General features: G+C 37.7%; 1 protein-coding gene across 2 annotated transcripts; it reads right to left on the reverse strand.

The window, feature by feature from the left end:
• Nucleotides 1–670: 670 nt before the first annotated feature.
• Nucleotides 671–26719, reverse strand: LOC148425131 (uncharacterized). Of its 2 annotated transcripts, XM_088413652.1 has the most exons (15): nt 26586–26719; nt 23843–23952; nt 23436–23604; nt 21055–21159; nt 16276–20922; nt 10654–16107; nt 10365–10438; nt 8872–8899; nt 5040–5186; nt 4543–4659; nt 3844–3938; nt 2619–2711; nt 2424–2541; nt 1738–1901; nt 671–1595 (listed from the first exon to the last, which is right to left on the reverse strand). In XM_088413652.1, the coding sequence occupies exons 3-14, from the start codon at nt 23466–23468 to the stop codon at nt 1743–1745; spliced, it is 11070 nt and encodes a 3689-aa protein (XP_088269778.1). In that variant the 5' UTR covers nt 23469–23604; nt 23843–23952; nt 26586–26719; the 3' UTR covers nt 671–1595; nt 1738–1742. The 2 variants fall into 2 exon arrangements, with proteins under 2 accessions (XP_088269778.1, XP_088269779.1); XM_088413653.1 differs by lacking the exon at nt 10654–16107 and having other exon boundaries at nt 16456–20922; nt 26586–26715.
• Nucleotides 26720–27091: the final 372 nt, after the last annotated feature.

The raw sequence follows: 27091 nt of genomic DNA on the forward strand, positions 1-27091 counted from the left end.
GCTGTCGGCAATGCGGGGAAAAAACCCCACACCTTTTCAAAGTCCACAAAACACACGCAGACTGGTCGGGTGAGCTCTCACACAGCCTTGATCCCGCTGAGGGTGGAGAGCTGGTCCGCAGCCAGGACGAAAACCACACTGCTCCTGAATTCGAGGTTCGACTTCCTGATGGACCCTTCTCCCCACCAGACCTTATCGTGGAAACTGAGGAGTGTGATCCCTCTGTTGTTGGAACACACCCTTACAGTCCCTCTTCCGAAAAATTATCGCAGGTTTTCCTAATTTTAGTGACATTTTTTAGTGGTGTTCCATAAAGATGTTTTTCTATTGTAAAATGTTTAACAATTGTGAAACACTTGATTGCATATACAGTATGTGAGGCCAAGTTGCCCCAAATATAATAAAACAAAATCCATGCTTTATGGACAAATTCTCTTTTTCTTCCTTCTCTTTCTTTTACTATTCTATTTTTTTCTTGCAAACAGCAGACATTTGTCTATAATTGATCCAGTGCATTAAAGAAAAAGGTTATCCAATTTAAGAGAAAACAAAAATGCTGTATGCTTGTGACATAATGAAAGGCACAGTACATGAACGTTGTTCCATTTCATCGCAGAAGGGGCAATATATGAACTCAAAATAAAACCGTTTAAAATAAAGAGCCAGAAAATAAAGATCAACTGGCTTTATTCATATCGTTCAGATATGGCGATTTGAAAATAGTTCAGCGAAATACAGTATTGCACCAAGTGGAGTCTCATCACCAAGGGTATTACAAACTCATGAAAACTAAGAAATGACAGTATGCACATTTTTTCAGTAGTCTAATCTCTTGAATAGATTTTGCTTGCTCATCACATCTTTATATACAGAGCATGAAGCCCGTGTGTCATTAACAGACCAGATAAGTGAAATTCTACAAAAACAGAATCAACCTGGAATTTCTTTTATCAAAAGAAATATAGAAACCTATTTTTAACTCAGCTTTCATTGTCTAAAGGTTTTCTCTCATTGATATTCACACTTGAGGAAATATAATGTAAGAGCCATCTTACATAATATTTACAGAAGATGATCGAAATGCATATATGCAGTATATACAGTAGTATATTAATTTGTAGAGATTGGACACAATCATATCAGTAGTGTATCTAGGGTATACTACAAGAATTGAAAGGAAGCAAGCGTTCTACTGATCGCACTGTTAAGATTTAGTGCATTTGTTTACATATAATAAACCCAGGGGCAGGTGCAGTCACAGTGCATAGATTTGCTCAGCAGCGGGATTATGTGCAATCTTTTAGACATCGAGAGAAACACCGTACCAGCATTTAGCAAACGAATCAAGCAACCACAAGAAGCGTGAATGTACTGTAGATTGGCAAGAGTTCCTGTAGCGAACATCATGACAGAGATGGCTTTTTTCTTGAGTCTTTGTGGGATTTTCTAAAGGGTTTGCATCCAAGGATTCTCTCGCGCTGTCCCTCGTCATAGGGATTTGGATGTAGTGATTAAATCACTTAGGCTTTGTGTGGCATATCACATTTACAGATAAAGTGATTTACAACTTGTCGTTTGTGCAAGTGGTAGCAAACCTGTCAACAGAATAGACTGTTGAGTCTCAAATAATGAACATTAAGTTATAAAGCATGTACACTTAAAGTATGTGATATACATCTTATGAGCAACTCTGCTGTTTAGTTCAACGTTAGGATCAATGTCCAACGTGTCGCTTACCTTTTTTAGAGGGCACCTGTAAGGCACATTAGAACAAGCACATGAATCGTGACAAGGTAGGCAAGAAAAAAGTAGCGAGAGCGTGCGCGGGTCGTAAGCAGCCGGGAAAAGTACAGGCTTCTTCCTCTGAACCAACGTCTGCATGCCACCATCCCACCTTTCACCTGGGAACACAAGTGGCACGCCGGTATCATTTGGTTATGTGTGGCTTTCTGGAAAATGAAAAAATGTTACATGCTTGTTTTTGAAAAAGAATGTTTAACGTGTGCTCAGAGATGTCAATGAAGTGGTGGCTTCTAAAAAAGAGTAAATAGAATTTGTCTATTTTAATAATGTACTTGTTTTTTTTCCAACCATTTTAATATATATGCCACATATATAATGCACCTTTGCTGTATCGCAATACACTGAATACACTATTAAGACCCAATACCCAACCCAAATATAAATATGTGTTCTTGCCCATGCCCGCAGACACACGACCGAGAGGGATTATAACAGTATCCGGCTAAATATCTCGTCTGTGAGCGGGGTTGCAAAATTTCATGACATTTTAAAAAATGGAATAAATAGGAATTTATAGAAATCAAGAAATTGAAAAAACACGGCAAAATTAATATTCTCGCCTCATGTTCGACAAATAGCCCCAACCATGCTGAAAACACAATCTAAAAGATGTGTTCTACCTTTTGTGTGATCAGAGGCTGGTTTGGGTTGAGGCTTACAGCTTCCCATTCGTCGTCTGCTTCCATCTCGATACTGCTGAACTCTCTCTGAATATCTTGGGACACACTTGAGGAGATGCTGCGTAACATATTGAGCAATGAGCACATTGACAGAAAGTAAATGACAGTTGAAACAGAACGGTATTGTATCAACACCTCTTTGCGCTAGCCTCTGCAAGACGCAAAGCCTCTTCAGCAGTCTCCCTTCGGTATCGTTCATCTGCCAGAGTCCGCTCTATCTCAAGTAGCCTAAAGGGTGGATCGAACAAAAACTCAAAGTCACAAATCTTTTTCGCACGGTGCTACAAGAAGAAATATGGATGACTACTTATGCTACATTTGAAAAAGTACATCCATAAATACTGTAGATGTTGAATGTTCATTCATCTCAACTTGCAGAGGCGTAAGGTGCATATTATTGGAATACAGTTTCCCTCATTTTTTGCGGTTAATGTTGCGCCGGCAGCTAATCTCGTGTCTTGGAGAGGAGCGCCTGTGAGTTGATAGAGAGATATCCTGGCCAGTCTTGTTGATGAAGCTCACATGCGAGCGAGAACTCAAATGCGCGGCAGCAGGAGAATGGTGAGGATGAAGGAAAGCATTGGGAAGATGTTACCTACAGGTTTTTGTAATAAATTGGAATTCCAAGTGTAAACTCTGCTTCCTTGTTACTATATTTGGTCAGCCACAGGCTCCACTCAAGGTTGACGTCGGAGGAGTGTCCATGGCATATGTTACATTGCAGTCAACCCGTCTGTTTGGCATGCAGGAAACCTTCACAGCGCGCCTCTTTGCAATATAGCTTTTTTTTTCCATGAGAAAAAAAATGCAAAGCGCCGAGGGCGCGAAAGAAGAAGCGTGAAGTAGCAAGGGAACACTGTACAATGAAATCTAGCGTGTTCATGAAAGAGCTTCGAACATTAGAATTAATTGTCAAGAAAAATTGGTGAGAATCGTCTGACATGGCAGAACCAATAAGTTGTGCAGCACCCTCGAACACAAACATGAATGTGCACAAAACAATGGCAAGAGCACATTCAGCCATGAAATGAGATCATTAGTGGCTTTTTTTCTGATGGGAAACCTAACAATTTTTAACATAGTCAAGGCTAGCCCATTACAAAATGGACTTTTGGTGTCTAGAGCCACCAATATCAGTGCAATGAGTTAATTAAATGAAAGGACCCAACTCGAGGAAAGTTATCTACCAAAATAAGAACATTGACCTAAAATAAATATAATGCCTTTTAAACAAGTGAAAAAAAAAAAAAAACGCTCACTGATCATTATTAACAACTTTTACCAAATCAAAAGCTGTGCAAAATAAAACATGCGTGACTTGCTGTAATGAGCAAGAACAACAAATTCCAAGTAAGCTCACCTTTCTCGGAGCTGGGCGACTTCAACGGTTTGAGCAACGACTGCGTTGTTCCTTTCCTGAGGAGCTCCAGGTGCCACCTCTGCATTAATTGAACCCTAAGAAATAAGTAAATCTCATATTACAATGAACATTTTCAAGATTTGTTAAATCTAACCGAATTGCTAATGGAAATATAAAAGAAGGCTCACTATATCGAAAATATATGGCTACGATTACTTCTTTTAAAAAAACAAAGGCAACTAACGGTGCCACTCTAAAAACTAGTTGATCTAATACAAAATAACAATATGAATGCAAAATCTAGTTTAATCAAACTAAATCTTACCCATAATTTGCTTTACTCAAATGACACCAGCCATAAGGTTTGTACTCGTGCACGAAAATGATCTGACTCTAAACACATTCTCCAGCTACATGCACACACTCAGCACCAAAAAGCTGATTCCCAAAACAATATAGCACAAAAATTACTAAAAAAAAAAATACAACATCTTGCGAGAGACCAGAATGTGTGTAATCCAAAAGTATCAACACAAACAACTGTGATTATTTTCACTTCATGTAAAACAAATGGGAGAACGCTGACCGAAGTGAAACAATCATCACATCTACAAAAACTGAAAATCGAACACAATTCCAGCAGATGTGGGCAAAATATCATGTATAAAGTGAACAGAAAAAAATGGCCATCTTGGGTACCTGAGCCTGGCCTTGGATTTCCAGCCAATGGCATCGATTTTGGGTGTCCCTCAGGGTTTTGGACACAGCACTAAGCTGGGTAGCCACAGCACCCTTTTCCTCTATTGCCTGCTGAAGCTGTGGAAAAGGACATGAAGAATTTGCCACATTTATTATCCCCATTATCAATTCAAAACACCAAACAATGTGGTGAAACGTCTACAGTACCTCACAATACTGCAATCAACCCCATAACTGTTTTTTTTCCATGCCAACCCTCAATTTTCATTTTGAAGGTGTAAATGTTTTTGTTTAACAACTATAATGGGTGAAAGTATCCATAAACTCAGAAATGTTATGGTAGACATGTCTTAAAATGTGTTTACATCATATAGGTTATCCATGGTTTGCAAACTAACTACTGCTACAGTTCTGCGCTCGTTTTGTTAGACAAAGAACAAGAAAAACTGTGTCATGAAAATATCATAAATCTGATTTTCTCACAACTAGTCAGCCACCTTTGAGTTAAGTTGCTGAAAGTACTGGTCTCGTTGCTGGATGTCATACAAGCAGCGCTGCAGCTCTCTGTGGAGTTGGACCTTCTCCGCCTCCAGTCGACAAACCGCCTCTTCCATTCCACTCTGGCCTACCGAATTCACTCTTTCCTATTTTTATGCACAAATATTGACAGCAATGAATGACTAACAATGAAGCTGTTATTAAATGTAAACATTTAGCAGACAATGTTGAAGCCTTAATGGAAAACTATTGAACTCTTCTATTTTTCTGCTAGAGCAGGAAAATGCAGAATCTCCTTCAAGTTCTCTCTCCAAACCTGTGCAGAAATTTAAGGGTCAAGCTGGCTGTGGCAACGTCAATGTATATTAAAGGGTTCTGCAACAAGTTACCATAAGAAGGCGATCATTGGCAAATAGTTTTACAGTGGGCCCCCGGTTTATGAACCCCCTGTTTTATGTATTTTTCATCTTATGACGTGGACAGCGGCCGCACAAACCTTTCGTTTTACGAACCATCCACCATGCTGGTCAGTGTGTCCGCACTATTTTTTTCGCGTTGTTGCATCAACAAAAACAACTCGACAATCTCGCATGTCACGAAAACGCCGATATGCTATTGGTCTATCAAGGTCACAGTCACGGTCTCAGTCACGGAGATGCCAATATGCTATTGGTCGATTAAGGTCACAGTCACGGTCTCAGTCACGGAGATGCGGATATGCTATTGGCCGGCGTCACGTCAATCACAGAAATGCCGATATGCTATTTGCCGAACGCCTTCATCTAGCTAGCTTGATGGCACGAGCTGGTCGGTGTGTTGTGAAGACTTTGCAAACTTTATCTGTGAGACATGGCTTCTAAAATTGCAAGTGGCGGTAAAGAAAGAAGGAAGAGGATGATGAGGATAGAAACCAAGCAGGAGTTTATGAGTTCAGGAATTATGTTTCTGAACTCTCTTATAGATCGGTAGACTGTTCTGTTAAGATTTGTCTATTTGAAGCTTCAAATAGAAAGAAACCAAAGTCTTTTTGTTTTCCAATTAGCGCATCCCGTCAAATTTCTAAACAAATCCACAACAATACTTACATGTACACATTTGAAAAGGAGTAGGAAGAAGTATAAACTTATCAGGTTCTATCCCTTTAATATCTCCGTACATGATCATTGTATCAAATATTTGTCAATTTCATGCACGTATTTCTACATTGTATTGTGTATTTTATACTGTGCACTTGTAGACAAAGAAATTGTTCCTGATAATGAATAATTTTATATACCGTATTTTCCGCACTATAAGGCACACCGGATTATAAGGCGCACCCTCATCTAATGACATATTTTAAATCTTTTTCCATATATAAGGCGCACCTGATTATAAGGCGCACCCTCAATTAATGACATATTTTCAAACTTTTTCAATCACAATATAGTAATACTCAAAGTACTAACTATAATAACTCAAATAATAACTCTAAACTCTCAATAGCACAATAACTCAATGTCAATATGACCAACCTTGTTCAACTATAAACACACAAAAGAAACAGGTAAAGTTTACTTTATCAGTTCATTCCCCATCTACGAATCCCAATCTCAATATTGATCCATGTATAAGGCGCACCTGATTATAAGGCGCACCATCAGCTTTTTAAAAAAATTAAGGCTTTTCGGTGCGCCTTATAGTGTGGAAAATACGGTAATTCAGTTTTATAGTTTTATTCACAATTCAACAAACACGAATAATACAAGATTGATAATGATAATAATACTTCTCAAAAAATTTGAACTGGTGTCTGTTTGGACGTCATTATTTCTAACTAGCAGTGCTAGTTTTACCTTAAAGGCTTTTATGTGGTAATAAATACATGTCACAATGAGTTGTCCTTGGCCTTGTAGCTGCAAGTTAAGGGTGTTCAGAATACCTGTCATGTCTGTTAAAAATGCTGGATGCCATTTCCATTCTGGGTCAATCATCTCTGGGACTCAATACATTGCCGCGGCTCAGCCGTCGAACCTCAGTGCATCGTGTGCAGTCCCTGTGCCCTGATGAAGTTTATGTATGACAAACTGCTTTTTATTTGCATTGTACAAAAAGTAATTGTGTCCACTGTAGGTTAAAAAACCAGCACTCCAAATCAACCTTTCTCTTACCTAAACATTTCAGCATCGTTCAGTTTGTTTTAGGAGTGTGTTCAGGATTTTTTAAGACTGCAGAAGGGTGAGATAGAATGTCACGTTCCATGAATGTGTAAGTCTCGATCGCGTGGTCAGAGAAAAGAAAATCTCGTAATGCGTCTCTAGTATTGTTCTTAGAAGGTGGATTCAGCCCGCGGACTGTACTTCGGGGACTGGTTTAGAAAATGTTGTACATTTGTCTAGATGGAAATTATTTTGAAAGTTTGGATCTGACATATTTTGAAAGTTTGGATCTGACATACAGTAAAACTCTACAACGAAACCTGCATGTGCAAAACCAGCCCTTTCCTCTTTCCTCCCCGTCGCATAATACAAATCGTTCTTTTCTGCATTTGAGTTGCAATGAAATTCACTCCAGCAAAAACAAGCCTGCAGCAAAAGTCTAGCTGGGTTCATACTTGACGCGCCGGCACACGTTTTGCCACACTTTATACTCAAGAGCGGCTTTCCCCTGCAGTCAGACAATATTCTCCCATACTATAGGTGGCAGTAAATAGACTCTAAAGCATAGAAACAACACTATCTATCAGAGGTAGAGAATCTTAGGAGGTTCAAATGATCTAAATTCTTCTAAGCGTTTTTAAACAGACTCATCTCTTTCCAAGGTGGTGCTCGCCAGTTGTTGTTTACGCTATTTAGATCACGGTATTCTGTTTCAGATGAATCATAAAGGTTCTTTGTACCGGCGAACTTCCATAAGCAATAGTTCGTCCGCTATGTTTTACGATCGTAAAGAAATTCCGGAAGATACACGTTGCGGATAATCTGGCCCGCATGGACTCCGAGCAGAAGGGTGCGGTTGCTGAAATAACGTAATTTTGACGCATGGAGTTGCGTGGAGATTGTGGGCATGTTAGGCTTAAACCGAGTTTGAAGACAGGATAAAAGTAATACAGATGAAAGATGGATGAAGCAAAGTGAAAGACATGAATGAAATTAATGGCAATTTCTTTCTTTTTTCTTTTTTTCAATGTTGGATGGTTTTATTAACTTCAATCAGTTGCACAGCAGGTTTTTTACGTTTATGTTCAAGACAGATTTGCTCTAGTGAACAGTCCCCTGTTGTGAAGTTTCTGGCTGCAAAAATTATTTTGTTGTACTATATTGACTATATTGTTGTATATTGACTATATTATTATTGTACTATATTGTTGTACTATTTTGAGTTCTACTGTATTTAATGTGTGGTTTCCAGTAGAATACACCCAATAATTTATACTCTTCCACTCTTTCTAAAAATCTGCCTTCTTTTTGTAATCTTGCATGGTTAACTGTTTTAACATTTCCAAAGACAATTAATTCAGTCTAAATTTATTGATGACTTGTCATCAAGCCATGTTTTTACTTTCTCAAAATCTGAGAAATTGTGTCCAAAATATGCTGCATTTTCTTTCCAGGAACCCGGATAATTATATTATCAGCAAATAACATAAATTTCAATAGGTCTGAAATACTGTGTAAATCATCGTTGTCAATGACAATTTTGCACTTAAAACAGTTTAAAAGCTTTTAAAAGCAAGAATTGGTCTTGGCATTAGTGAATTGATTCACTAATCTATCGATCCATCCATTTTCTAATTGTAATGCAATTAAAGGACATGCCAGGGAGACAGAATGTGAATGTATATAATATTACCTTGGATGGTTGTGTGTCTCTTTCAGACCTGCAAGCAGTAAAATAAAGTCCTTAAAGTTAACTTGACTGTTTTCTCTTTGCAATAGATCAAAAAAAGATGAAGTACAAGAAAAGCATAAGACTTAATAGTTTTGCTTTTGGCAGAGATGTTATTAACAATTATTACCTATTACCTTACCTATAAACCTATTAAAGGGAACTATTTTTTTTCTTCAGAATGTTCTATGTGTTAGCGCCAGGCACAACAGAACAAATGCTTTTTCTTCTAAATGTAATTATAAAATATAAAAACAAGGCTTGAAATATTTCAATTCAAAGTTTATCAGTTTATTTAACTCATTCATTGCCAATGACGGCCATAGACGTCTATTTTTCCTAGGCTAGCATTGAATTACTTATTCTACTATACGTTGTTCACATGTATAGAAGAATAATCGTGCATTACTTGCTGCAAATAACTAATTTAGCGGAAGAAAGTCGAACCCATTCATTGTCAATGACAGCTATAGTCCATTTTGTCCTAAGCTGGCATTGACTGAATTAATTATTCTACTATAAGTCACTGGCAAGTATAGAAAAATAAAAATGCAATACTTGCTGTATACAACTAATTTAATCATGGCATTTTGCGGAAGAACATTTTACTTATTCATTGCCAATGACAGCTACTGATGTCCATTTTTCCTGGTCTGGCACTGAATGGGTTAACTATTTCAATATGTGTCGTTGACATGCATAGAAGCATAATAATGCATTACTGCTCGTTCACATGTATAGATGAATAATAGTGCATTACTTGCTGCAAATACTGTCACTAATTTAGTGACAGTACATTCAACTCATTCGTTGCCAATGACAGCTATAGACGTCTATTTTTCCTAGGCTGACAATGAATGAGTTAACTCTTTCAGTGCCAAGCATTTTTGAAAAAGACAACCTCCTGAGTGCCCAGTATATTTAGCATTTTCACTCGTCTTTCAAGGCCAACAGAATGTGTGCTATGTCTGGACTAAACATTGGTGGGATCATACGAAAGATTGATTTTCATTCCTTACTTTTAATTACAAGTATGTAATATATATGTTGTATGTATGAAAACACTGCCATCCAGTTGTCACAGTTACAACTACAGTGCTCAATTGGCTTAATATGTGATAAGCACTAGTCAAGGGTGTCAACTCCCTACCTTAAAAAAACATCTGATGAGAAATTTATTATTTTTATTATTATTTTAAAAGATGAGAATTCTCGTACATGCCACTGAAAGAGTTAAAGTTGACACGAGGATGAAAAGATCTAAAAATAACGGCGCGCATAACATTTTACTTTTTTTAACATACTCTATAAATTTAGCAATAAATTTTCTTAATCAAGAAAACATGCATATTTCTAACTAAAATACAATATTTCTTACAGCTTGGGTTTAGCTCCCCTTTAAGAGAATTGAAAGACTAGCAGTCACACAAACACAATAATTTCGTGTACGTTTTAACCTTTGAATAGGTGATTCATTCGGAAAAGTGTTGCCTTCCTTTCCAGGTGTCAGTTGAGGCTCCGGCGCCTTCATCTGCAAGACAAGCAATAATAGACAAACAGCTTGTCAATCTTATGTAACACTTGAATGTTATGTGAATCAGCTGATGTGGAATACACAAAAAAAACATGCATGAGATAGCAATAGTATGTTTGACCCCCCGCATGCTGAATGCAAAAGGAAACATCATAGGAACATGAAGTGCAAACAACAGCCAAAATCAAACCACTGGTGAAGATATTACTCACCAACCCATATTTTTCAATGTGGAAAGCACTTCCTTTGGATCTTTTCTCACTCACGGTCCGGACAGTATTTAGGCCCGATCCTTGTTTGGACTCAACCTCTCTTGTAGCCCGGGCCAACTCATCAACCAGCCTGTCACGATCATTTTGTAGGCTGGCCATGGATTTGGAGAATGCAGACAGCTGCCTGCTATAGGTGGAATTTTCCGATACAACCTGCTTGAGTTGTTTTTCCTTTTCTGACAAAGCTTTTCTTAGCTCACCGAGCAACTTCCTCAGTTCTCCGTGAGCATCTGTGCTCTCTAAAGCTCTTAATTCTTGAACAAGGACCTCTCTTTCTTTAGTAAACATGGCCACATCAGATGTAGCATCTTGGAAACTGCGGTTGACTTTATTAAGAGTTGCCTGAGTCTCCTTGAGCTCGTCATCATACCTATTTCGCAAGACCTTGAAGTCTTCAATGAGCTTGTCGCGGTCATTCTGTAAGGCTGCCATGGCTTTACAAAGGGACTCATTTTGAGTCTTTATGGTCCCGATTTGCTCTTGGGCCTCTGACAACTGAAGCTCCTTTTCCAGCAGGCCATTTGCAAGCTCTTTGACCCTTTGCTCGACTCTCTCTCGCTCAGTCCTCATGAGCTTTATCTCACATTCATAGACATCCTGTTCAGTTTTGTATTTATTATCTGCATCAGACAGATTTTTGTCAATTTCATGTTCAAGCAGCTCCATTTGTTTCTTTAAGTCATCAATTTGCTTTTCCTGAGAGAAATGCTTTTGCTGAAGGTCAGTGCATTCAGCTGTTTTAGCCGCTAGAGTTTGCTGCAGATCAGCAATCACTTTGCCCTCTTTCGTAGCATTCTGACTTTCTATGACACTTTGCAGCTTTGTCACCTGTGCTCCAAGCTTGGAAACATCTGCCCTCAAAGTAAAGCTAACCTCTGTTTCCTTTTGAAGCTCTAACAGAGATTCTGTATGCTGCTTTTCTGCTGCTGTCTTTTGACTTTCAAGATTTTGTATAACATCCTCCTGCTTTTTTAGCAAAACCTTCAACTGATTGTCTTTGAGGGATAAAACTTGATTCAAATCCTCCCTGTAACGAATAAGTTGGGCCCTGAGCATAGCATTCTCTGAATTTAGGTCATCCATCTGATGTAATAATTTCTTAATTTCATATTTAAGGGCTCTGCTTGCACCACCTACGTTATCAGGTGATTCTGATTCACTTTTAAGATTTAAATGACACTTCGCCTCGAGTATTCTGTGTTCGCATGTCAAGTGTTCTTTTTCACTCTGCAAGGACACCAATGACTTCTTGATAACGTCCATCTTAGCCAACAACTGCTCCTTTTCCTGGACGGACCGGTTCAAGCTCATTTGCAGACTTCTGACTTTGGCCTCAAGTTCTCTGAACTCCTTATCAGCCCTTTCCCTTTGGTTTTGTAAAATTGTTAAGCGGTCCTCATAGACAGCTTCCTGGGAGTGACAATTAGCCTGAAGTTGTTCAAGATATCCCGAGATTTGGTCACCTCTACAGGATAAGAGTGAGTTAATCTCAGCATCTTTGCCTTCAAGAAGGGCTTTCAGTTGAAGGGAGATTCCCTTTTGCTTCTCAAATTCGGCCTGCACCTTGTCTTTCTCAGCCCGCAAAAGAAGCGCCTGGGAGTCCAAATCAGCATTAATCTTTTCTGTCAGGCTGTAATCAAGACGCAAATGTGAAATCTCAACTTCTTTGTCAGCAATCTGCATTTCAAGAGTGTTTCTATCTTGTTCTCCTCTTTGAACTTGGGCACTCAGTTTATTTAACTGTTTAGTCAAAAGTTCGACAGTCTCAGCAAGTTCTGCGTTGCTGGCACTAAGAACCAAGATTTGTCTTTGATGAGCAGCAGAAGCAACCGAATACCCATTGAGTTCACTCTCCAGTCTCAATTTTGTCGATTGGAGGTCACTCACCTCTTTTTCTCTCAATCGAATATCCTCCAATAATTTTGTCATTGCAGAACTTTGTTTGATGAGCTGCTTATCTTTCTCCTGCAAGGCGTTTTGGTACAAATCATTCCAAAGTTTTGTAACTTCTGCCCCACGAGAAGTGGATGATAATGCAGACAGTTTTACTTCATTGGTTTCGAATGTTTGCTTTAAAATATTCATCTTCAGATCTTGAGAGACCATTTGCTGCATTAGTTCAGTAACTTTTTGACTCTGGTTATTATTCAAAGTCTTAAGATCCACTATCTGTTTCTGCAACATAACTTCGTTGTCTTTGTATATGCTTAATTGTTTTTCTACCGAAGCTTCCTTTAAATTCATATTCTCTGTAAGTGCAACTTCAGACCCAACATTTTCTAGAGATAGGTTAAGGTGATCTCTTTGTGAGTGAATCTCTACAATCCTCTCAGTGGTCTCCTGACTGTGCGTATCGCATCCGATCGGAGTAGATTCAACATCTTTGTTTCGCTCTTCAACAACACATATCTTGTCAGAGCATGTATTTAACTTTTTTTTCAAGTTTTCACAAGCAAACTCTGATGCTTTTAAAGAGTTCTCCAAATGCAATATGTGCTCTTGGTATTTAATGCAGTGTTGTTGCAATTGATTTATTTCCTGCTGCTTTTCTTTCAGAAGCTCTTGCAATTCTTTATTGATATTCTTGGACCCTTCCTTGCCTCGCTGCACAGTCTTAAGCTCATCCTCAAAGTCTCTGACTAATTTAAGATGCCCATTCTCTGTTTCTTGGCGAACTGTTTCATTCATCTCCTTGCCAGCTGAAAGCTGAAATGATAGTTGTGTATTTTGGGCTTGTAAAACACTGACAGATTCAGAAAGTGCATCAATTCTTTTAGAATTGTTGAGCAGCACAGTTTCCAGATATTCGTTTTCATTTTTCACTTTGTCTGAAGTCTCTTGAACATTTTCTAGCTCTTCTTGCAGAAGACACTTATCATCTTCTAAAATTCTAACCTTCTCATTAAGACTGATTGTTTTTTCGCTCTGCCAATTCATAGTGTCTTTAAGCGCATTGATGGCATCGTCTTTTATCCGAAGCTGCATTTCATGACCATTGTGTATTTCTTCAATTCTTTCAGAAAGACATTTATTTTGGTTTTGCAAAACATTATTGCTTTCCAATTGAGCTCTAAATTCAGTCTTCTGGGCCTCAACCTGGGCAATCAATGAACTATTCACACTTAGTGTCTCATCAAGTTTAAGCTGCAGGCTCATTGTATGAGATTTTGACTCCTCGTACTGTCTTTCTAAAGAACGACTAGCTTTCAGCTTTTCAGTCAGATCTCTGTTTATAACCTGTATCTCTGTAATCTCACGTGTGAAAGACTCCAATGATGACTTCAGTTGAAGAATTTCTGCCTCACATTGCTGAATTTTGTTTGTCATCTCACTTATTTCCAACCTGTGGTTTAAATTTCCTTCAGCCAGCTCTTGTTTAATAACATCATGTTTTTGCTGCAGATGATCAATTGTGAGTTGTTTTTCATCTGTAAAAGTCTGCATTTTCTCTTTAAGTCTTTCGTTCTCCTCCTCTACTTGTCTTGATTGGCTCTGCAGAATTTCCATTTCAGTCTCATATTTGTGACATTTTCTGAGGGCTTCCTGTCTATTGCTTTTGGCTTCTTCCAAAAGCTGTCTCATCTTGTCCATTTGGGTGCCAACATTCTCATATGCTTGTAAAAGGGTCTCGTAATCCTGTTTAAGTTCTGAATGCCTTGATTTCCATTTGGTCAGCTCCTCTGTCTGAGAGTCTTTCAGAGATTCCAGCTGGTAGGAAAATGCTTGCTTCTGCTGGGTGATATCCTCGATGGTCTGCTTCAAGCTTTCACATGCATCTGACAGACTGCTGTTGTCATTAAGGATACGATCAACTTCTGAGCTAAGCTTCTCTTTCTCAGTGCTGAGACATTTCATATTGGTTTCCAGGGTTCCATTTTCTTGTTTTACTTTGGAAAGTGAGGATTCTAGTGCAAGAAATTCAGCTTCTTTAGCATTGATTTGTGCAGACTGATTCCCAACTTGCTCTTTCAATGACGCATTTTCTTTCATGAGTTCTTTTCTTGAGACTAAAGCTGCTTGAAGTTTCTTGGTTAATAGGGTCATTTTATTATGATCATCCCGATCATTTTCTTTGCCACGGTCCGCTTGACATCTATGAAGATGGTCAATTTCTTTTTTCATCCTCATAATGGAAATTTCATGGTTTGTACTTACCCGCTGTAATTGCTGTTGAAGTGCAGCAATCAGCTGATCTTTTTCTGAAATAACAGACTCATCATCCTTATGTTTTGGAGCTGCTTCAGATTCAGCATAACTGCAAGCAGTGCAGACTTCATCTTCATTTACATGTCCTTCCTTGATGGACGTTTCAGGGATTTCTTCATAAATCAGCACTTCAGATTGATCTGCAAATCCTGTGGGGTTTTTTTCAAGCTCTTCCATGTTTTTCTTCAGGCTCTCCTTATGTTCGAAAAATTCTTTTTGCTCAGGAGCACTTCCCTGAAAGTGTTGGAGTAGCATGCTTTCTTCATTGTGTTTTTGCAACAAATCATCCAAACAGCTTTCCTTTTCACTAATTTTAGATTGAAAAATGTTTTTTTCAGATTCCTGTTGTTCTGCAAGTTTTTCAAATTTATTTTTGTGACAATGGACCTCCCCTACTTTATCAAGGCATTCCTTTTCATGAGAAGGTTGAAGTTTTTTCTTTACTATATCTTTTTCTTTAGAAATGGTTGCTATTTCACACTTTAGGTCACCGTTTTCTTTCACTAGTTTAAGCTTTTCCGAAGTATTCATTTCATTTTCCCTTAGTAAACATGAATTACGTTCTTCTAGCTGTAGAGAAATCTCTTTATACTGCTGAGTGGATGTGTAGTAATCTTGTTGTATAATCTGTAGTTGTTTAGATAGATAGGCATTTTCCTCACCAAGTTTCACTCTTTCATTTAGGGCTGACTGCATGACTTGAGAAATGGACGCATCCTTTTCTTTTAACTGCTGACTAAGCCCAACAAGTAATTCCTTTTGCTGATTGATCTGAATAGTCATGGAGCTGATTTGCTCATTTCTTGTTTTAAGTTTGCTATGGAGACAAGAGTGTTCGAGAGAAGCCCCTGTCACTTTTTCAGTCTCCATCTTCAGCTGAGTTTGTAAAGACTCTATTTTCTCCTGTAAACGTCTAATTTCTAGACAATTTTCAAAATTGTTCTTCTTTTCTTTGTCAATTGCAGTTTGCATTTTTTGAAAATCTGCTACAGTAATATCCAACTTATTTTTCAAAGCATCTACCCCACAGTAATGACTTTCTTCTATTTGTTTTATCATTTGATGCAAATGTAATTTGTCCTCGTGTAAATTGGTGAAGACAGTGTCCCTAGTCCCACCGCTGAATTTTGCTACAAGTTGTTCTAGTTCCTGTCCCACAGCCTTAAGAGCCTGTTGCGAATTTTTGATCTCATTATCTTTTTCCTTGACTAACTCCATGAGCTGTTCAAGTTGGATCCGAGATGTTGATGCCTCAAACTCTTTTGCACTGAGTAGATCGGAACCTTTTTTAATAGCAGAAAACGCTTCAGTCAATTTGTCTTGCAAATTGTCTAGGTCCTGCTTCAAAGCATTTACCTTCATATCTTTGGATGCAATTTCATTTTCAACATGACTCAATTGTTCAACAAGTAGCTTGTTATGATCTTTTTCTCTGTCTAGCAGTTGCAGCCACTCTTTTTCAGTGTCCTGCAGAATTTGCTCCATTTTTTGAATATTATCTTTTAATTGGGAAATTTCCTCATCTTGAGCACTAACCTTTGTTTGAAGGCTCTCCTTGTCACACTCCATTTGCTGGATGCTTTCACTCATGCAGGTAGACTGCTGCTCCAACTGAACCTTGATCTTCTTCTGGGATTCACAAATTTGATGATGTCGCCTCTCCAGCTCCTCCTTCTCTGCAAGATGCTTTTCAATATTCTCGACTAAACACAAGTTTTCCTTCTTGACAGCTGTTAGAGCGCTCTGGTGCTCTTCCCTTGACAAACTAATGTCTTCACTGAGCTTTTTATTTTGCAATTCTAGTTTCTGTATTTCAGAAATGAGATGAGATGTATGTTTGGCCTGGGCTGTGTACTGATTGTTAATCGCATGTAAAGCCATTTCTCTCTGCTCCAGGTTTTCAGTCAATGCATTCATTTGCGCCACAACTTGAAGATGTTGCGCTTTTAGACTTTCTATTTGAACAGTCAACAGAGAGACACTTGCTTGATGAGAGGCACACAAGTCATCCTTTTCTTTTGACAGCTTGGAATTGAGGTTCTGTGTCTTCTCGAGTTCACGTTGGAGTGAAGACACCTCATCTCTCAAAGTTTCTATAGTGTTCTTCGCTGTGTCATACTCTTCTGATAGGGTCTTAAGGGCCAACACCTCATTAGTCCTTTGGGACAGTTCCGTTCTCATTTTCTGCAAATCCTCCAAATTGGCTGCATATTTTTCTTGCAGGTGAATTAGGGCACTTTGCGTTTCTTCAGCTGATTTTTTGTGGTTAGAAGCGTCAGAGGATAACGTCTGCATTTGACTTTGTAGCTGGGACACCAACTCAGTGCTTTCCATGAACTGAGTTTTGAAAAGCAACAACTCGTCAGCTGTTCTCTGTAAATCTTGAAGGGCTTGTGATTGCTTCATAAGACTACAGTCTCTTTCTTCCAAAGCTTTTTTGAGATTTGTTGTTTCTACTATCTGCATTTGGAGATTTTTGTTAGTATTCAAAGAACACTCTTTAAGATGCGAAATCTTTTCTTTCAAGAGTTCACACTCTTTTTCTTTGTCTTGAAGATTAACGTTCAATTTTTCATTGACATGTGAAAGATTTGTTTGCTCTTCCAGACTAGACTGCTCTTTAATCGCCAATTTATTTTTTAACGTAGTTGACTCTGAGAGAAGACTTTGGACTTGAGCTCTAAGTTTGCATACAGAATCTCCATGCTCTGTAACTTGAACCCTTAAACTAAACATTTCATTATCTTTCTGTTTCAGCTGTTCCTCCTGCATAGAAAACCTTCTTTCAAGTTCTTTCAGGGAATCATCTTTTCCTTGTATGGTTAAATTAAGTTGGTCCTTCTCTGATTGTGCAGTTTTGAGTTGGAGTTCATTATCATTAATTACCGTTTTTAGATGTGCAAATTCTTTGTCTCCTTTTGAAAGCTCTCGACAAGATTTCTGAAGCTCAGATTTCAATCTTACATTTTGATCATTCAATGCTTGTATGGCATCTTTCGAATCTATAACCTCAGCTTTCATTTGTTCATTCGATTTTGTCAGACGAGAATTTTCTAAAGAAAGCATCTCTACGGAATCCTTATAAGTGGTTATTTTAAACTGCATCTCTACTAAGCTGTTGTTCATATCTACAAGTTGACTATCAAGTTTAATCATAGATTCACTACGTTTCTTTAGTTCTTCTTCTTGGTTTTCAAATTCACCTGTTATATTTTCTAACATGCGTCCCTTTTGGTCTAATTTTTCTTTTGTCTCCAAACATTCTTGTTGGAGTGACTCAACCTCACACTGCATCTGCGACACAAGGTCCTTCTGCAAGGTGACTTCATTCTGATAAACAATACATTCATCTGATTTTTGCTGAAACGTTGTGTCCTTCTCCAGTAACCCCTTTTTTAGCACAGACACTTGTTCTTGAAGAATAGATATTGTGTCTTTTAATTGCAGTTGTTGGATCTGCTGGGCATCCAAGAGAGAACTTTTTTCGAATACAATTTCTTCTTTCTCAACCATCGAGAGGTTTAGCTGACTGATTTGAGTTTTCAGGTCATTAACTTGCTCTTGCAAGGTTTGAATTTCCTGTTCCCTTTCACTCAGTCTTTTTGAAAGAATACTACATTCATTTGTTTTCTCAAGTAAGCATTCTTTGTTAGACATTTCCTGTTGCTGGAGGACCCGCTGTGCATTGCTTGCTGAACCAATTAGCTCGTTTTTTTCATTCAGAAGCCCATTCATAATCTCCTTGTCATTTAAGATTTGTACTTCAAGTTCGGATTTTTGTTCTTTGAGCAGACTAATCTCAGTTTTTAATTCAAAAGCCAATGAAATGTTGTCTGCTAACTCTTTTTGTAGTCTTTCCTTATCTTCTGTTAGGCTATTTATCTTCATGCCAAAACTGGAGTTTTGCTCAAGAGTGTCGTTAAGCTGTCTCTCAAGATTTGAAACTGTTTGTATTTGTTTGTCAAGCTCATTTTCTCTGGACTCTAAAGCTGCATGAAGTTGTTGGTTTTGTTTAGCAATTGTCTGCATTTCAGTTTTAAGGGTTCCCAACTCTGTTTCTCTGGAGTCTGCTTCTGATTTCAACTCTCTGGACTTTTCTTCCATTTCATTGATTTTGTTTTTCAGCGCTTTCACAGTCTTGTTTACATCAACAAGGTCATCTTTGTGTTTTTGGCACTGCTTTTCCAAATGTTTCATCATCGTTTCTCTTTCTTCAACATCCTTGCAAAGTTGAGAGCGTTCGGAATTAAGCGACTCAACATCCGCTTCAAGCTTAGATAAACAATTCTTATAAAAAATAATTTCATTGTGCAAGTGATCATACTCTTCCTGTTTTCCCTTCAAATTTGTGTCCTTCTCCAATGACTCAACCTTCAGACTGCAATATTGGTCTTGAAGAAGAGATAATGTTTCTTTAAGTTGCACTTGCTCACTTCTTTGAGCCTCCAATTCTCCTTGAAGATCAGAGGAAACCTGCTGTTTTTTTTCAACAGTAACATGCAACTCGTCTACCTCCGCAATGTAGCTCTGCAACTGCCCTTGCAGTTGTGTGATGGCTTCCTCCTTCTCCCTAAGTAACTGGTTGAGAAGATCACATTCATTTGTTTTGGCCAGCACAACCTCGGTGTTTGAGAGGGTGTTTTCTTCAAGAACTCTTTTTAAATCAGCGGTTTGTAAAATTAGAGCTTCGTTATTTTTTTCTAATTCATGAATAATACTGTTGTTTTGTGAATGTTGTGATTCTAAAGTGGATAATTTGGCAAACACAGAATCTCTTTCCAATTTCATTTCTGAAATTGTTGCTACCTTTTCACTTACTTCCAGTTCAAGTCGTTCATTTTCCTTTGTTAAGTTTTGTACCTGTCTATTTAAGTTGTTGTTGACTTCAAAAGCAGATGTAATCTTTTCATTAAGTTGATTTCCATTCAGATTCTGTAATTCAAGTGTTTCAGTGACATTTTTAAGATTTTCTTGCAGCTGCTGCTTCTCACTCTCCATGAGTTTTAATAGATCTTTCATTTTAGAGATATTTTCAATGTTGTAATCAAGTTCTTTGCACAACCTTTTATTTTCAGATTCCCTGACTTGTAATTCTGCATCGTAGTTCTGTCTCTCATTCTTTGCTTGTTCATCATTTGCCTTTAGTTGATTTTCGAGCGATGCTATAATTTCATGGCATTTCTGTATCTCTTGTTGAACATTGTCTTCGATCTGTGCTCTTTCTTTTAATTCATTGGACAACAACTCCATGTCATGATTGTGTTTTTCCACTTGGGATAAGAGTTTGTTCTTTTCCTCTTTTATACTTTTAAGTTCATTTTCATATCTCTCTTCTTTAATAAGAGTGTTTTTCTCATTGTTAGTATTTGTTTGCTTGAGCTGCAAAATGAGTGCATCAGACTCTTGTTGCTTTTGGGTAGCTAAGGTCAGTTGTTCCTTTAGTGAAGCGATGCGTGTTTCACATTCAGAAAGTTGAGTATGATGGCTCACAACCTGTTTCTGAGTCTTAGACTGGAGTTCCTGAATAGTTTTCTTATCTTCTTTGGCTTGTTTTATCAGCTGGTCATTTTCTGCTACTTTAGATTTGCATTCTTCTTTGGCCTTGTGTAACTCAATCTCAACATTCTTAAGATTTCCAACAAGCTCTGCAATCTTACTATCAAAGCCTTGCTGATCTGCAGTTTGTGAGTCTCTAATAATTGTGGCCTGTTGAGCCGCCTTTGTTAGTGCATTTTCTATTTGAAGCAAGTTTTCTTCTTTGACTTGAAGTTCTTGTTTGAGAATTGTAATCTGTTCTGTATACTCCAACATGTTAGCATTGAGTTCTTTGTCTTTTTCCAATAGAACATCTTTCAGTCGATCAATCTCCCGCTCACAACTTTGAAGATCATGAATGAGTTGTGCCCTTTCGTCCAGGTGGGAAGTGTTTAACTTGTCTAATTCCTCATTTGTTTGGTCAAGCTCATGTTGTAATGTTTCTAACATGCAGTCTTGCTTCTGACTCTACAAAAAAAAAAAAAAAAAGACCAGATTAAGCATCAAGTGAGCTGGATAATTTTCACCGATCAAAGCAAACTATATTAACTCGTCAAAATTGGTTATTTATGTCTAAAAAGAGGTAAGACTGAAGCACACCTTGTCTTTCAGCACACTCAGCTTCTGTGTGAGGTCAGTGACTTCTGATTTTAGCTCAGAGCAGTGTTTCTCAGCGATACTGTGTTTGTTGGAAACACTCTCAAGCTGAGTAAAAGAAATTAGACGATTAGATTCAGTCATTAACAGCAATAATGCTTAAATCTACACTTCCAAAACTATTAGTTCAAAAGGGGACATACTGTTGAAAACAGACTTCTTATTGGCGTTTAAACAGTTCAGTGTGGAATGCTAGTGCAAGCAAAACACTTTGAATTATATTCTGTACAATGAAACCAATGTACAGATTAAGATCTGCGTTTCTTCTACATTGAATGAGCTGACTAATCTCCCTCAAATTTCTTTCAGGGCTCGACACTGCAACTGATTCACCCGTAAAAGCGCAGTCCTAATTTACAATGTGTGCTGTTGAAAATTCTATCCTGTTGCATAGTGCAAGTACATTTTTTAATTTGTACATACTATATTTTCCGCACTATAATGCACACCGGATTAAAAGGTGCACCGTAACACTGTATAAAACGTGAATGACCGGGTTTCTAAAAAAATGTCATATAGTATAAGGTGCACTGTATTAGAAGGTGCACATAGAGTTGAAACCATAACACTGGCTGGGGTGGCATTATGCATCCACTAGTTGCGTTATGCAGCCACTAGATGATGCTTAACTAAAGGGAATGTATTAACCCTTTCAGGCTCAAATTAAGTTTCTCTTTTGTTTTTTTACATCTAAAAAAAAAATGCCTTACAATATTAATGTGGAATCTCATATTATTGTTGCAAATTTGCAACGCCTGAGTGGAGAGGGTTAAAAACAATCAGCAAAGTCATCAAACTTTATTACGGTAATAGAATATAAACTTTATTCATAAAATATAAGCGTTGTATGGAATTTATACTAAGAAATATTTGTTATTAAAAAAAAAAATCAGACAAAACAGAGAATACGTTATTGGTAATTGCTATTTAACTACTAAACAGGAGCCGCAGAGCGCAGAATGGATCCAGATCAAGACATGCACTCATGAACTTGCGGCACCGCAATCCTTTTGATTTTCCCCTCGGCATGCATTATATATTTTTGACAAGCTATTTCATTATGGAGCACAAAGAAGTTACGAATAAACGGAAGTCAGAGAAATTTAAACAACAAAAATGCAACGGTATGAGTGAGGAGCCAAGCGCAGGTGAAGGCCTGGCGCCGCCGTCTTTTTAGTTTTTTCCTTGGCATGCATTAAATATTTTCAACCCGCTGTTTCGTTATGGAGCAAAAAGAAGTTAAGAATAAACGAAAGTCAGGGAAATTTAAACGAGAAACATGCAACGGTATGAGTGAGGAGCCAAGCGCGAGTGAAGGTGTGGCGCCGCCGTCTTTTTCATTTATTCCTCGGCATGCATTATATATTTTTGACTAGCTATTTCGTTATGGAGCACAAAGAAGTTACGAATAAACGAAAGTGAGGGAAATTTAGACGAGAAACATGCAACGTATGAGTGAGGAGCCAACCGCGGGTGAAGGCGTGGCGCCGCCGTCTTTTTCATTTATTCCTCGGCATGCATGATATTAACTCGCTATTTTGTTATGGAGCACAAAGAAGTTACGAATAAACGAAAGTCAGGGAAATTTAAACGGGAAACATGCAACGGTATGAGTGAGGAGCCAAGCGCGGGTGAAGGCGTGGCGCCCGCCCTCTTTTTTATTTATTCCTCGGCATGCATTATATATTTTTGACCCGCTATTTCGATATGGAGCACAAAGAAGTTATGAACAAACGAAAGTCAGGGAAATTTAAACGAGAAACATGCAACGGTATGAGTGAGGAGCCAAGCGCGGGTGAAGGTGTGGCACCGCCGTCTTTTTAATTTTTTCCTCGGCAAGAATGATATATTTTTGACCCGCTATTTCGATATGGAGCACAAAGAAGTTACGAATAAATGAAAGTCTGGGAAATTAAACGACAAACATGAGTGTGGTGCCACACACTCTTAAAAAACTGGAGCACTTACAACTTAATCCCCTTTAAATTGGTGTTAAAACACAGCTAAAATACAGAGCCCTATCTTGCACAGTACGGAAATATATTTGTGTGTGCTCAGTAGCATGACGCTAGCTTTTCGCATGTCGCTTAGATCCCTCCTTGTTTGGGGTTGTGGTAATCAAGCATGTCAAATTCCCCAAAACTCCTGACCCTGTGGCTGAAAAAAAATCTTGAAAATGGATAAGAATGATTTTTTTTCTGATTGAGTGATAAAACTACCTCTGATGGGAAAAAAAAAAACAGACATATGACTCAGATTTGGTTTGACATGTTTAAGTAGCAAAGTGCATACATCCAGTTTAAGGGATGAAAAAAAAAACTTACAGCTTGCTCAGTCTGAAGGAGTTTGTCAAACATCTCTTGGTACTGAATCTCTTTTTCACTCAAAGATTCTTTGAGGCTGTTGATTAGTTCAAGTTTTTCAGATGTCTTGGCTAAAGTGTTTTCCTTCTCAATGAGTGAGCTTTCCAGACATTCTTGTGTATCACTGAGCCTGAAAACAAATAAGCATAACAAGGACTACCTACTTATGCATCAGATTCTTATTTCAAGTATTCCAAAACTTTATTCTCTACTGTTGTCATTTATGTCCAGACAACTGTCATACTGTAACTAGAAACAACAAATAATGTTATTTTATAATTAAATACTATAAGACCACTAAAAAGACATTCAAGATTAGAGTGAAAACACACACACACACACACATTATAATCATTGGAATAACCTACCCCTTCAGTTGTTCATTGAGATTGTTAACCAGCAACTGATGTCTTTCTGCTTCCCTGTTCTGTTGGTTACGTACAGTGGCAAGCTGGGACTGTAACTTATCTGTTTCATTCTGGAAGGGCAAAAACATTGAATCAACATAGTGAAGATTCACTGCAAATAAGTGATAAAGTCCTAGATTTACTCATGTGGTCAAAATTGTTAGTGCCCATCGGTTCATAAAAGAAGGTGTTTGTTATTAGTAGTACATTTGGGGCTATTATACTGTTGCGCGACCCATGCCCTGCGTTTGAGACCATAGGATTTGACAATGGGCAGCATATTTCTTTCTAAAATACCTCGATAAAGTTGGGATTTTATTGTACCCTATACAAAATGAAAACATTCTGTGCCAGATGACACGAAGCATCCACTGAACATTAACAGACTCTCACTCACGTTTCTCAGTCGAGTTTGAAGCCGCTCTAAGGTATGGACTGGTCTGCTACTACTAAAAACTTCTTATCGCTTTTTTTTAAAACACCTTAAAAGCTGACATTGCACTGCTGTCTTATCTGTGTCTATCATAACAATCTTGTTCCACCAACATGAACCAGTTGTTGTCGTAGCCCTCGTTGTTTTATATGTTTTGTTTTTATGTGCACTGTTACTTTATTGGACAGCACTTTGGTTGAACATGGTCTTTTGAAATGTGTTTTATAAATAAAACTTGAGTTGAATAATTGAGGCCACACCTTGGTTTAAAATAATTGTGTTGTATTGCAATTCAAGTGCAATGTGTGATTTTCATTCATTCGTTATTAGTGTACTAATGTGTATTAATAGTGTCCACTCCATTTATCATTACTGTACATTTGTCAAGTTCAAATCACAAACGTGACCACTGTTAGTTTCATTTCTTTTCTTCATTATCAGAAGAGTAAAAGCAACTTTGTCCATGTGTGTACCATCTGTGCAATTAAAACTGCATACAGATGTCAATTAACTAATGATGATTGCAAAAATAATAATATATATTAATTACCTTTCCTTTCACATGTTGGAAAATTTGTTTGTACACTTTTATCATTTCTTTATTTTCCCCATTAGTTTCTCAAGTTCAGTAAAGTCACAACAGCCAATGATTCTGAGGCTTAAAACATTGTTAACAAAACAAGGCATGTAATATTCATGGTTAAATATGCACACCACACTATTATCAATCACCGCCGTATGTGCTCCTCATCACACTTACGTCAAAGAGCTTACACACCTGAAGGACCCAGTTTGACTGCTCATTTTCAATTACCGTATTTTCCGGACCATAACCCGTATATAAGCCGCGGCAGCAAAAATTACACACACACACAAAAAAAAAACATCTTTTGCTGTGGAAAAGCCGCACTGGACTCTAAGCCGCAGGTCATTACATCAGATATTTATGCAAAAAGATGGTATATGAAAGTTTTAAACATTTTTTGTATATTTATTTTTTAAAATCGTCTACCATCTTTAACAGCATTCTGTCTCCCATTGTTTAACTGATAGATTAATTTAGTGAACATTGCACACACTGCACATAAATAATATATACAGTCATAATATTATAAATACAAACATATATACTGTATACTGTATATCAAACACAAACTTTTATACAAGATCTTTATGCCGTCCTCACTCCGAAGCATCGGGTTTTTCGCCAGCTAGACGGCTGGATAACGACGTTTCAAATAACCAGACTGTCTTTCCTTTTGCGCTGCTTTATTTGAACAATGGCCATTGACTATTACCCTCTTTAGGTCGCCGTAAAACTAGAAAAATAAAACACGTAATCAGCTAATGATACATAGCACCTCTCGAGCTAACAAACAAGTTGCACAACGAAAAAATACTCTTATTTCCAATGTCTCTAGCGATAAACTAAACGGATGAGCAGTGTCAATAATTTTGACAACTTGTGTACTTACGGACAATTCTCGTCCAAGGCAAAACAAAATAAGATCAGCAATCCTCGAACATTAACCTGTCATCTTTGCGTGCTTCCACATTGGAGAACTCACGTCTACTGAGAAAAACAATATTTCGAAGTAACCAGAAGAGCGTGCTCTAAGTCTATGTACAAAAAACAAAGGTAGTACAGCATTTTTAAGGGTAGAATAACCTTATTCAATTTAAATTGTTTTAAAAAATATATTTTTAATAATATATTTTAAAAATTGATTCATATCTTTGCAATTCTATTTCATAGTTGTTTCATAACCTGACTCCTTGAGCAGATACACACATTTGCTTGACTGGTGGGGAAAAAACAGTAGATAAGCCGCATGGCTCAAATCATGATGAAAAAGTCACAGCTTATAGTCCGAAAAATACGGTAGATCAAACAACACCTGTGTTACAATACCCTAGTCATCAGAGGAAGTGACATGCAAATGTTTGTGTTAAGTGTCTTTTGTGCTGTATGAGGGAACATGGTTTGTTGTTTTCTCAGGCCTGTAATATCATGGTATGCAGTGTTAGAATAATAGCATATAGGTTATCCCATATGTTATGCAATCACTTAGTATGTTTGTTATGCAATCAGGATGTTGGTAGATTAGGATGAATGTTATCTGTTACTGTTGGTTGTCAAGAAGAGGAATTGTCGTGTCTTAAGCAGCTGCAAGAAAGAGAAAGGCCTGTGACCCGACCGTGACCCGTTTATTGAATGTCCTAGGTTGCTTGAACCTAACATGCAGTCACATAGATAAAGGATACAATTACCTGTAAGATCTCAATGCGTGCCTGGAGCTGTAGGCGATCTTCCAGACCTTGACAGTGCTCTTCCAGGTTAAGTATTTGCTCTTGTAGTTGATTTCTCTCGAGCTCCAGTTCCTCCACAACAGTCCGCAAACCATCTTTAATTTTCAGGAGGAAAAAAAAAAACATCACAGAAAGAAATTCATATGATCAGTCTTCAGTCATTCATTTTCAGGAAAAAACGGACAAAGGAATGAAGTACACACATCAGTCTACATGGTATACGCTATACACAGATGAGAGAATACATTTAAAATTTCTGAAGTTCACGGACATTCATCAAGAATATCCTATTCATTTGGGGCTTTTAAGTATTTATTGGAACCATTTTTTTTGCAGAGGTACCTGACCATACAGCCAACGCTGGCATTGATTTTGAAAAATAGTACATTTACAGTTCATCTCTGTAGTTAACATTACATTCCTCCACAATATCATAATCACTTGGGGCTTTTAAGTATTTATTGGAA

This window comes from Hippichthys cyanospilos, chromosome 4, assembly GCF_059441005.1.
Source record: "Hippichthys cyanospilos isolate Australia breed blue-spotted pipefish chromosome 4, RoL_Hcya_1.0, whole genome shotgun sequence".
NCBI classification, from domain to species: domain Eukaryota; kingdom Metazoa; phylum Chordata; class Actinopteri; order Syngnathiformes; family Syngnathidae; genus Hippichthys; species Hippichthys cyanospilos.

Excerpts from the sequence above, each read along its gene's own strand:
- LOC148425131 (XM_088413652.1), bottom strand. The coding sequence starts at position 23,468 with ATGTTTGACAAACTCCTTCAGACTGAGCAAGCT. Across the intron at positions 16,108-16,275 it reads TTGCATCCAAAGATATGAAG|ATCAAAAATTCGCAACAGGC; the intron begins GTAAATGCTTTG and ends AAAGATAATGAG. Across the intron at positions 10,439-10,653 it reads ACATTGAAAAATATGGGTTG|ATGAAGGCGCCGGAGCCTCA; the intron begins GTGAGTAATATC and ends CTTGTCTTGCAG.